The sequence below is a fragment of the Pygocentrus nattereri genome, chromosome 2 (genome assembly GCF_015220715.1).
Source record: "Pygocentrus nattereri isolate fPygNat1 chromosome 2, fPygNat1.pri, whole genome shotgun sequence".
NCBI classification, from domain to species: Eukaryota; Metazoa; Chordata; class Actinopteri; order Characiformes; family Serrasalmidae; genus Pygocentrus; species Pygocentrus nattereri.
Genome location: NC_051212.1, coordinates 43,723,081 through 43,736,059, shown reverse-complemented (window position 1 = coordinate 43,736,059; position 12,979 = coordinate 43,723,081). Strand labels below are relative to the sequence as shown.

Genomic DNA, 12,979 nt, shown 5'->3' with positions numbered 1-12,979 from the left:
CTCCTTACAAATGCTGAGCCCACCTCAATCCAGCAAATCTAGAATAAACCTGTCCTCTTGTGGTAGACTTCCATCATTACATCTCTGCTTGTTACTGGTTTTCTGTTATAGGATGGTGGGGAGGCGGACCCAAGTGCAGAAATGAAAACCAGTGAGAAAGAGGACTAAATAAATTTACTGGGGCAATGGAGTGCGTGTTGGGGATGATTGAGGTGACCCGGAGCCAGGCTTGAACCACCGCTGTACTGACGGAGTGTCCATGGAGTTAACGCTGGCGACGGGTAAAGCACGGGTAAAGAGCTTGTTTTTGGCTTTAAGTAGCTTTGGGACAGTTTAAGCTTTATAGCCCTCTTTTCTTCTATCTTTAGTTTTGGGGCAATTTCTTTTCTCGGCCTCTTTTCATCTCTTTTTAGTTTTGGGGCAATTTCTTTTCTCGCCCCTCTTTTCATCTCTTTTTAGTTTTGGGGCAATTTCTTTTCTCAGCCCTCTTTTCATTTTCTTTAACAACACTAAGTACGGTACTAGTCACCCCTCTACAAAGGTGTAACAAACAATAGTGTTTGTCACAGCATTAATTAGAGTCTGCAGGTGTGTCGAGTTGGACCTAATCAGCCCAACAGCTTCTGAGAATTAGAGTTCCCTGAAGTTATGGTGGCGACACAGTGGCGTGGTGGGTAGCGCTGTCGCCTCACAGTTCTCCTCGTGTCTGCATGGGTTTCCTCTGGGTTCTCCGGTTTCCTCCCACAGTCCAAAAACATGCAGTCAGGCCAATTGGACATGCTAAATTGCCCTCTGGGTGTGTGAGTGTCTGCCCTGCGATGGACTGGCGACCTGTCCAGGGTGTATCCTGCCTTTTGCCCGAAGACTGCTGGCATAGGCTCCAGAGGTGAAATACCTCTGATTAACTTCAAAATCCAGTGCCATCCAAGTAAGGATGGTAGTGCAATTAACTTTCTTTTAGAAACCAGTCTTGAATGACTTTGGCTGCATTTTTAGGGTTGTATTCTCCTTTCATATGGTATGTCCAGGGACATCACTCAGTCATGTTTCCTTCAATGCCATGAATATGTACCATTTACATATCATGATGCTCCCACCTATGTACTTCACTGTAGCACACAAGCAGGAGTGTAGCACCAAAATTTATGCCCCAAACACATTAATATGTCCAGCCACCCCGTCCCTTCCCCAAAGCAAATAAAATAAAGAAAGAATAGTATTTTTGGGGCATGGTCAGGAGCTGTCTGTGAGGAGGATGGCTGGTTTGACTGAGAGGCGGGTTGATTGGTAAGTTTATGTACATATGAATAACTGTCTCTCTCCCTATTAATATGCTCTTCTTTCCTCAGTAGAGAGAGCTGGAAGAGAGGAACAAAGGCAGCAAGAAACCTGACATCTGAACGATGAGCTTAGCGTGAATGATAAGATTAACACCAGACTCTTACAGTTATTTAGTTATATATGAGAGTTTTACGCTCCAAGCTTGGCGTGTTTTGTGTTCCATTGTAAATAATATAATAAAATATCCCTGTCCCTCTATGAGCTTCTGACATACACATATTTTTACATTATTTCTTTATGTTGTTGGTTGGTTTACGTTTAAGGGTTAAATGACAGCATAATGAAATAATACAAATGTGCTTCTAGTCATCAGTCTTGCTGTAATTTAATAAGGATTACAATTAAACTGCGACAGAATGACGCAGACGCTCGGAGATAAAAGGGGAACGAGAGGCTTTACTAGTGCAAACAGAATCCACAATCATAGTCAGGTCACATGCAATGGTCAAATCTAGAAAAGACAATATACACCAAAACACAAACATAACCAGGCGAAAAGTCCAAAAGGGATCAGGCAAAATGTGAGTCAAAAAACAAGGCAAAATGGGTCAGAACAGGAACAAACAGTCAGAAATAATGTTCAGCAGCTCTGAAAAGAAGCAATACCTCACAGTGAGACCATCTACAAGCCCAGGCTTTAAACTAAGCTAACCAAAGAAGAACAGGTGTTATTGATCAGTACTCTGGGGAACTGGAGCGCTGACTGGAGCGTGAGAGTGAGGCTGGAGTCACTTTGCATAAGTTTCATATGAAATATGAGGTGCCACTCATTTAAAAGGAGATCCACAAATCCAGAAGCTACAGATGATCTGAGAATACCCACAACTGAACTGCAGTCCGATTTCCTCTCATGGCTGTTTTACTTGGTCCCTCATTTCAGCATCTTTTAATGAATAACTCACTTCACTCCAGCAAATCTAGACTAAAGCTGCCCTCTTCTGGTAGATTCCCAACACACAAGGCATCCTGCAATGAGTTTTTGTACAGTGTAGCTGGGTTTCCTGTCACTGTGGGCTCCATGGCACAGTAGTAGAGTGCAGAGTCTGATACTGCAGCAGAGGAGATTGAGAGTGTCCAGTTGTTGTTATTGTCTGTAGCATTCAGGCGTAAGAAAGTAGGATCTGCACGGGTCACATCAGCTGATCCTGCATATTTCAGCAGTAAGTTCTCTGGTCTGGATCCAGTATACTGACGATACCACTGCAGACTATTAGGAGTAGCACTATATTCATACTTGCAGGAGAGAGTAACTGTCTCATCTTCACGAGCATGAATCAGCACTTTGTTGTCCAGTGGTCCTATTGACTGTGAAACACAGCTCTCTGTGAAGAAAAAGTCACACATTTTGCACCTTTTTTTCTTCTTTAAACAAAAGTTGACTTGCCAATCAACCCATCTTAACACATGTACAGCATAAACATCACCACAATGTCAGTCACAGAAAACACAAACATGTATTTCATATAGTTATAAATGCAGTTAATAACACATACCTATCATAATCACAAAGACAGTCAGAGAGCACAGAAACATCATGGTGGTTCCAGTGTTCAGATAATGAGGAGAGATGTGGTGCTACTGTTCAAGCATCTAAAGACTCCTCCTACATTTGTCAGTGGATCTGTTATTGGAACAGAGTGCAGATCAGGAGAAGAACACGGTTCTCAAATTTTACAGCTAACAAAATTATTCTTTATTATTTCTTTTTAAAGGCCAATGAACAGTAAATTGTTTTCTTTTCACTCTGGGTTCTCTGTATCTAGTTTCTGTGGGTTTTGAGTCGTTAGTTTGCCGATAATGTAGTTTGTTAGTTTGCATATTTCACTCTGGACAGTTTCTCAAACCTTGGCCAATATTGAGCAGCTTCGGTCACCATATGACACTTAAGAGACTGAAGAGAGGAGCAGCTCCAGATTTATTAGCATGGCCACCCTACCACAACCTGTAAGTAGCACCAAGATTAACATACTTTGTATGCAGACATCAGAGAACAAATTAAAATACAAGTGCAGGCACTTTACAGCAGTTTAAAATCTATGAATTCTCCAGTACATCCAGTGTGTTTCTACAGAGATTGCATTACTCTGTGCTTAATGTTATACATCTCAATGTTATACGTCAATCAGTGTGTCTCAAAAACCTGAACTCTAACACCTAACATCTAACTCTAGGCATGTCCACATATTTTTGTCCATATAGTGCATATGTTCATGTGTAGACTCTGTATATGGCAATTTTGTCTGAAGTACATGCTACATATGTAAATTGCACACATTACCATCATATATGTAGGACTGTTTGCATGAACCTGCATTTTGTTTGTCCAAAGCATTAACCACAGTGATAAAAATATAGAGCTTTGCAACGGTTTAATGTAAAATATAAACTGTGACTCAATATAACTTTAAAAGAGAACCAGAAATCCAGAAGCTACAGATCTTTTGAGAATATCACAACTGAACTGCTGCCTCAATTTCACTTACGGCTTTTTTACTTTCTACCTCACTTCAGCATCTTCTAATGAACCCCTTACTCCAGCAAATCTAGATCAAACCTGCCCTCTTCTGGTAGACTTCCATCATTACATCTCTGTGTACACACACACACACACACACACACACACACACACACAAGGCAAGGCATCCTGCAGTGAGTTTTTGTACAGTGTAGCTGGGTTTCCTGTCACTGTGGGCTTCATGGCGCAGTAGTAGAGTGCAGAGTCCGATACTTCAGCAGAGGAGATGATCAGATTCACTGTTTTATTCTTTTCTGTAATATGCAGTCGTGGGAAACGTGGCATCGCATAATTCACAGATTTTGATGCTGGCAATATCATCAGTAAATATTCTGGTTTGGATCCAGGATACTGACGATACCACTGCAGACTGCTTGCGGTACCACTATATACATACTTGCAGGAGAGAGTGACTGTCTCATCTTCACGAGCATGAACCAGAACCTTGTTCTCCAGTGGAGATATTGACTGTGAGACACAGTTCACTGTGAAGAAAAAGAAATTACATTAATGTTGCATCCTTTTTTCTTCTTAAAAAAATAGATAGTCAACCAAACCTATGACTGACAAATTATAAACACACACATTACCACAATGTCAATCACAGAAAAATGTATCTCTTATAGTTACTGTAGTCACTGTAGTTAATAACACACACACACACACACACACACACACACACACACACACACACACAATCATCATCACCACAAAATCAAAAACAAGCATGTATTTCAAATAGATATGAGTAGTTATGAACACACACCTATCATGATCATAAAGACAGTCAGAGAGCACAGAAACATCATGGTGGTTCCAGTGTTCAGATAATGAGGAGATATTTGGTGCTACTGTTCAAGCATGTAAAGACTCCTCCTACATTTGTCAGTAGATCTGCTATAAACACGAGAAAAAGTTATTTAAATTTGACTCCTAAGAAAATGACTTTTTTCTGAGCCTTCCTCATTTCACCTTGTCCTCTCTGTACTTTGTTTCTATGTTAAATTCATGGATGTTTAATTCTAATGTATATTTGATGTGGCTAATGAATGTTCAAGTTTTTCACTGACTTTGATTATGGCTTTGATTATAGCAGATAATGTTTTTGTTCTTTTTTAATTTTATTGCCATAGACACAGTGTTTAGATGCTTAACATACTTTCAAGATACATTCAACTAAATTTCTACTAAATTGACCATAATTAACCCTAATCCTAATCCTAACCTTAACCTCACCCCAAAACCTAAACCCAACCCTTGCCCTGGTCATAGCCCTAACCCTGGTCCAAATCCTAATCCTAACCCCACCACTGTTAAAAATCAGCATCTGTAGATAATCTATGACTATCCAAATAAAGTGAGAATAAAAAACAAACAAACAAACCAAAAAAGGTGTATTATACTCATAAATAATAAAATAAAACTCCAATTCTCCAATTTATTTAGCCAGGCTGACAAGGCAAGGTACATCAGGTTATCAGCAATATGTCTCTGTGACACAAAGTAACCTACAAAGTCAATATTACTTTACCCCATAAAGTGTCATGATCAACCTGATATCAGAAAGAAACAATATCACCTGGCAAATGCTAACAACCTTTATCACATGAGTTTTTCCTCACATTGGAGTTTATATTAGATATACATTTATAATGGATATATTGAAGTTTATGTGGAATATTTATAATGGGAATTTAGGTGTTATGTAGCCTTATAAACATTTCCCTACAGTAAAGTGTTACCAATTTTACATAGATAATATTATTTGGTTTTGTAGCTATAAATATGAACCACAAAGAATGTATTCATATAGATAAACAAATAAATATTTTAAAAAAACAATTGATAGAGAAAAAATGTTTCAAGGTCATCTTGTTGAAATTTTCATCTGCTTCCAAAATTCAATTTCTTGACAGATTAAACTCTCCTCTAATGTCCTGGAACATAGCTCCATTTATGTTTTCTTCAGTGATGTGCAATGCACCAGTACAGTTTGCATAGCAACAGCCCCATATCATTACGCTACCACCTCCATATTTCACTGGAGTATTTGTGGGGTCATACATGTTTTCTGTCGCCAAACATGGTGAGCTGAATTTTTCATAAATGCGTGTATGCAAATTTTAGGCCTGCATCTCTGTGCTGCTTTTTAAGCTCAGGATTTTTTTTGTGGTTATTGTGCTTATTGTTCTCAATGTAACTGTCATTCCTGCTGCTTTCAGGTCATCCTGAAGCTCTTTTTGAGTGAGTGCTGCCTTCTTTCTGACCTTCTTTACCGTTATTCTGAGAGTGTGCTCTGAAATTTTGTATGCCACACCTGTTCATTGGTTGTAACACTTTGACCAGATTTTGATGAAAACAGTACAAAGACAAGACAAAGATAATTTAATGTTTAATCTTATCAGCTACATGGTATTTAGTTAATAGACATCAATCCTGAAACTCATGCCTGCAACTCATTCCAATACAGTTGGAATAGCAATATTGCTGGGGGAAATATTAAAAGAGCATCAGTCATGCTTGGAAAAGGAGCACCCAGTAAATGCTGAGTCCTTCATGAGAAACCACTTTGCTAACATTGTCTGCATAAGTTAGATCTAAAATGAGATCAGATCTTAATTTACGTTATAAAACCCTGTTTCCAAAAAAGTTTGGCCACTGTGCTTAGTGTGAATAAAAGCAGAATGCAATTATGTGCAAATCATTTAAACTCTCTATTTAATTGAAATTAGTACAAAGACAACATATAGTTTGGAGATAAAGCCAGAGAGGCCAGGTTGAGATGGTTTGGACATGTGTTGAGGAGGAATAGTGGATATATTGGGCAAAGAATGTTGGAGATGGAGCTGCCAGGTAGAAGGAGCAGAGGTAGAGCTCAGAGAAGGTTTATGGATGTAGTGAAGGTGGACATGTAGGTTGGTGTGAAAGTAGAGGAGGCAATGGATAGGGCAAGATGGAGGCAGATGATCCACTGTGGCGACCCCTAAAGGGAGCAGCCGAAAGAAGAAGAAGAAGAAGTACAAAGACAACATATCATATGTTGAAACTGAGAAACTGAGCAACACATCTCAAAAAAAGTTGGGACGGGGGCATGTTTGTCACTGTTTTGCCTCACCTCTTCTTTTGTGTTGGTGACATGGGTGACTGGTCTGGACTGTAGGCAGGTCAGTTAAGCACCCGGACTCTTTTACTATAGAGCCATACTGTTGTAATACATGCAGATTGTGGGTTTGGCATTGTCTTGCTGGAATAAAAAGCATATGTTACTCCAAAAGCTGTATAAATCAGATACAGATGTGTAAGTCATCCATGCCATGTGCACTAATGCACCCCCATACCATCACAGATGCTGGCTTTCGAACTGTGTGCAGATAACAAGCTGGATGGACCCGCTCCTCTTTAGCCTGGAGGACGCAGCGTCTCTGATTTCCAAAAAGAATTTCAAGTTTTGATTCACCAGTCAGGACTTTTTCACTTCACTTTAGTCCAGCTTAAATGAGCTCAGGCCCAGAGAAGGTGGCTGTGTTTCTGTATCCTGTCTACATATGGTTTCTACTCATGGTTGAAGCTGAAGTTGCTTTGTGGTTGCAGCGGCAAACTGTGTTTGATATTATGTCTTTAGTATCTTTAATAAAGTCTATTTTAAAAAGCAGACTGTGTTCACAGACAATGGTTTTTGAAAGTGTTTTTGTGATTTTAACTCCAGCATTATGTCTGTTTTTAATGCAGGGCCATCTGAAGGCCAGAGGTGGCGGCCAGCTGGTGTTAGTTTTCGTCCATTTTGGAACGGCTTTGTGAAAGTCCACTCCCTAATCCAATAGAAATATTAGGAGAGAACCTCAGGTATGGTATTCATGCAAAAAGTCCACATAACCAAGTTGAAGCAGTTATGTAAGTCAATGTGCAGGGCTAATCAACATTAACAGAACAGTTTGGTTGAAGACATTGCTGCTCAAATGAGTCACACGACTTACTGGCAGCAGAGGATCACATACTTATGCCAAAATCATTGCATGTTGGGTTACTTTGTTCAAAAACTGAATAAAAAAACATCTTCATTGTTTGTGTTATGTGTTTAATTATGTTATCTGTTACCACTGTTATGACTCAAATGAAGTTCTGATGATATTTTAGGTCACATTGATGTGGAAATTCACAAAATGCTAGAGCATTCACAAACTTTCAGCACTGTGTTTTGATACTACTCCAGTTGCTTTCTGCTTCTATTAACATTTTATACATTGTCAAAACATATTTATACTCCATTTACAATAACTCATGTATCAACCCTATTTTTGCTGTGTATTCTCATGAAGAGAGCAGCAAAACATGAAGCATTTTCCTGCAGTGAGTTTTTGTACAGTACAGCTGGGTTTCCTGTCACTGTGGGCCTCAGAGCACAGTAGTAGAGTGCAGAGTCTGATACTGCAGCAGAGGAGATGATCAGATTCATTCTACTTTCCTTCACTGTAGCATTCAGTCGTGGGAAAGGTGGAGTTGCATGGCTCACAGCTTTTGTTGCTGGATATATCATCAGTAAATACTCTGGTCTGGATCCAGGATACTGACGATACCACTGCAGATTATCCACACTACCATTATACTTGCAGGAGAGAGTAACTGTCTCATCTTTAACAGCATGAATTTTGTTCTCCTGTGGTTCTATTGACTGTGAAACACAGTTCTCTGTGAAGAAATAAAGAAATCACAAACATTTTTCATTTCCTTTCTTTTGTTCTTTCCTTCTTTTTTTACATAAGATGAACTGCCATTGAATTTACCACTAATACATCATTCAAAATCACATGGTTGCAAATTCAAAAGCAGAATTAATAACACTTACCGAGCACGATCCATATGTGTAGTTTGTGTTTATTTGCTGAGAAAATTGTTAATATTTGAATAAACAAAATCTATAGAATACTAATTAATGATTATATATATAATAGTGATTTTATGGATGTTAGTGTGTTTGTTTAACCATTTTCAAAACTCTCCCCGAGGAAGCCCAGTATTACAGTATTATATGTAGTTAAAAAGCAGCTCCTGGTTTGACCAATCAGTGCTTCATTAAATTGTACTCATGATGTAATTGATGATATTGCAAGTTTGGTGGCTGTGAAGGTGTCAAGGAAAAATATGGACCCAAGAAATTCCTGTTACTTTTTATTGTTTTTATGCTTACTTGAATTATGAGTATGACTTTATTCTAATGTATATTGTGATAAACTCATTGCTGAGGTAAATTGTTTAAAAATGTGCTTACATGTCTAAAACTTTCATACAGTACTGTATGTTTTCTATATGACAGAAAAAATATAATATTTAGATATTTAAAGACATAGATAGATTGTATGCTCTTCTTTAAGTTTAATCCCTTGCAATGTTGTGTGTATATACCTGAAAGCAATGATGAAAACAGAGATGAAGAGCAGCATGATTGTTCTGAGTGACAGTTCAGGTCTCCAGCATCAGACATTAATAGCTGTGTTGACTCTCTGATGTTGTATGATCTGTATCTTAACACTTGTAGCTCCACCCACTCCTAGTTCACAATGAAGCTCATGCATCTCAACTCTGATCTTATTTCATCTGATCATGCATTGATTGGCTGGCAAACTGAGCAACACCTAAAGCTTCTGTGGAGATGAAAGAATGTTCTATAAAGTCACTTGACTTTGATGTCATACTGTTGGACATCCAACTAAAATACATGAATGTGTCAAGTCACACAGAGACAAAGAAACAGAAGATCCAATGATACTTTTATAAGAAATCACTTGTAAACACTACTGTATGGGTTTCAGTATGACTCTTATATACTTGTACTTTACTGTACTTCTGGATTATTTTTATAATATTCGTTGTTTACTCTAATGATGCAAAACATTTAGTGCATTTGGCAGACACTCTTATCCAGAGCAACTTACAATTTGTTCATTTTTTACATAAGTAGGCAAAGGTAGTGTTAGGAGTCTTGCCCAGGTACTCTATACATTGGTATAGTGTAGTGTGCTTGCTCAGGTGGTGGACTGAACCCGTCTCCAGCGTCAAAGGCAAAGGTGTTATCCACTACGCTACACCAACCACCAAAACACCTCTATTTTCATTCAGTTTAATTTCAAAGAAAAAAATGTAAACTTCCAATTTTTTAATTGTTCATTTTCACCTTCAATATACTCAAAGGAATCTTAAAGAGCATGAGATCTTTCTCTTTTTAGAGTGTACTCATGCTGTGCATGGTTGCCTTTTACCACACTCACACACAACTGCATTAACAAGAGCAACATCTGACTACAGACCTATTACCAAATGCAAAGCATCCTCCTGCAGTAAGTTTTTGTACAGTGTAGCTGGGTTTCCTGTCACTGTGGGCTGCAGAGCACAGTAGTAGAGTGCAGAGTCTGATACTGCAGCAGAGGAGATCAACAGATTCACTCTACTTCCATTCACTTTGGCATCCAGTCGAGGGAAAGGAGGGTCTGCAGGGACTACACCACTTGCTTCTGGATATTTCAGCAGCAAAAACTCTGGTCTGGATCCAGGATACTGACGATACCACTGCAGATTGTTCACTCTACCATTATACGTGCAGGAGAGAATAACTCTCTCGTCTTCAAGAGCATGAACCTGTGTTTTGTTATCCAGTGGTGCTATTGACTGTGAAGCGCAGTTCACTGTGAAGAAAGAAAAAAATCACGAAAACTTTGCATTCTGTCTTCTGCAAATTTATTTTAAAAGTATCATTTCCATTCAAACAACTTATCACTGATACACTATACACTGTTAGAAAAATGATACCCTGCATAAAATGTGTACATGAGGTCCATACAAATGAAATATGTCACATCAGATGAAACTCATATTATGGTTATGTAACATACTTCATTCATTTGGAGGCAATGTTTGGAATACGTTCATTTAAAACCACCTTAATGCAACCTGTACATCGTTCATCAAGGTACAAACCGTGTAAATATATCCTCAAAGGTACAACAATAATTTTAATGTCCAACTGTGCTCTTTAAATACACTTATCTCAGGTGAAAGATGTGTATTTGTACCTTTCCATAACCTAATGTTTTAGAACAAAACAATACAAAGAAGGTGCCTGGACTTTAAATTTAATTTCAATGGAATATAATACAATTGTGTTCCCTATCTAAAGTTATTGATGATGCCTCTTGAGGGGTCTACCACAGTGACAGTTTAGTACATACCTATCACCACAAAATCAAAAACAGAAAAATGTATTCGACACAGAAATAAATATAACTAATAACACTTACCTATCATGATGACAAAGACAGTCAGAGAGCACAGACACTTCATGGTGGTTCCAGTGTTCAGATAATGAGGAGAGACTTGGTGCTACTGTTCAAGCATGTAAAGACTCCTCCTACATTTATCAGGGGATCTGTTAGAAGAACAGAGGAATGCAGATCAGGAGAATTACACAGTACTTTTTGGTTACACCTATGAATAACATGTCTAGGGGAACCTATGTACAGATAACATATTGTAATCATAACCGATTGTAATTTATTCATAAGACAATAAACATGGCTATATATATTTCATATCCATATTCATTATGTGTTATTAATTGTTAACCTAAATAAAATCTAAATATATTCTGTTTATACCAAGTTATATTTTATCAAAGGAGCTCCCAGCTTCTAGAGTGCAATATGACTAAAAACCTGCCTATTGATAAACAGAACATGCCTGTTATTATGGGTATATATTGTTATTTACAGACATAGGATATGATAACTACAAAATAAGAGCTTGTAAGTTGTATTTGCCAGTTCTAAGCAAACTGCGACATAGTTTATACTAAAGTCTGCTCCAATATTTTGAGTGAGGCTTTACGTTGAAGAGTAATTACTGAGTAATTCACTGAAACTCTGCCACATGTAAATTAAAGCATGTCTTACAAGCTTCAAATGTCATCCTCTAACCATGTACATGATTAATTATGAATGAATTATAACACGGTATGAACATGTTTATAGATGCTCATACACATAGGATACAGAAAAAGTGTCACCAGTTATGAATGGTTGTGGTTCCCTTGTTTCACTTTGTCCTCTCTTTACTTTGCGAGTATGGAAGTTTAAAGAGTAATGTATATATGATGTCCTATGACTGTACAAGTTATGCCTCTGATCCAGATTAGAATTTTGTAGATCCATGCAGTTTATTTGCATAGACACTCTGCAAAGTCAGACTGTTGTGGAACTTTGTTCTGGTCTGACTGGACTGACCTTTTAAAGATGTTGATAAATGTGTCAGTATGTGCTGAACATATTAAACGGAGAAATAGAAGCCAAAGACCATTTAAGTATGCACATTAAAACAATAGTCTCAGATTTTTATATTATTGTTTTACATGGTCCTTGATTTCAGCTTCCACTTGCAAATGCATAACTCACCTCAATCCAGCAAATCTAGACTGGATCTGCCCTCTTTTGGTAGACGTCCATCATTACATGTTTGTGTTACTGTTTGTCTCAGTGCTGATTTGTTTGATTTCACATTTTCAATTATTTCACAAAATAATCAATATTCAAGCAAAGTTTTGGATGTGTGTTGAAGAGGAATGCGCATCATACTCTTCAAAATTTCTGAGAAGCTGGAATCTAACATATTCTGTAGCATTTAGCCTGTTAGCCATTGATGAGCCACTCCTGGTTCTCCTAAGTCTCTTCTGATTTAGCAGCACAGCAGCTGGAAAAGGGAACCACAATGGGTCTCATGAGTCTAACACAGTACAGCCCTGTGAACCAGTTGGCTCTACAGTGGAAACAAAGCTACTGTGAGCACATTATGTGGTGGATGGTGTTGTCTGAATACATATTTCCATCCTTTCCTTTAACGTCGTCTTACAAAAGCATAACTAAACTGAATCCAGCCAATCTGCCCTCCTCTGGTAGATGTTCATCATTACACCCAGGTGTTAATCAGCGCTAACTGTTCTGCAATAAAATCACAGCTACAGGAGGTGACAAATGAATATATCCTAAACTGGGTCAATGTATCTAATTTAACTCATTATGAGATTGTTGTAATAATATAATCTTATTATTCAAACTATTTCTTCATGTCAGTGAAGCGTTT

General features: G+C 38.0%; 2 gene segments (V, D, J or C); both read right to left on the bottom strand.

Moving 5' to 3' along the window:
- Positions 1-2,204: 2,204 nt before the first annotated feature.
- Positions 2,205-2,870, bottom strand: LOC119262056. The segment is given in 2 exon segments: positions 2,205-2,663; positions 2,835-2,870. Coding segments are annotated over 2 exon segments (426 nt in total).
- Positions 2,871-9,250: 6,380 nt separating this feature from the next.
- Positions 9,251-11,193, bottom strand: LOC119262041. The segment is given in 3 exon segments: positions 9,251-9,495; positions 10,159-10,533; positions 11,146-11,193. Coding segments are annotated over 3 exon segments (474 nt in total).
- Between the last annotated feature and the right edge of the window lie 1,786 nt (positions 11,194-12,979).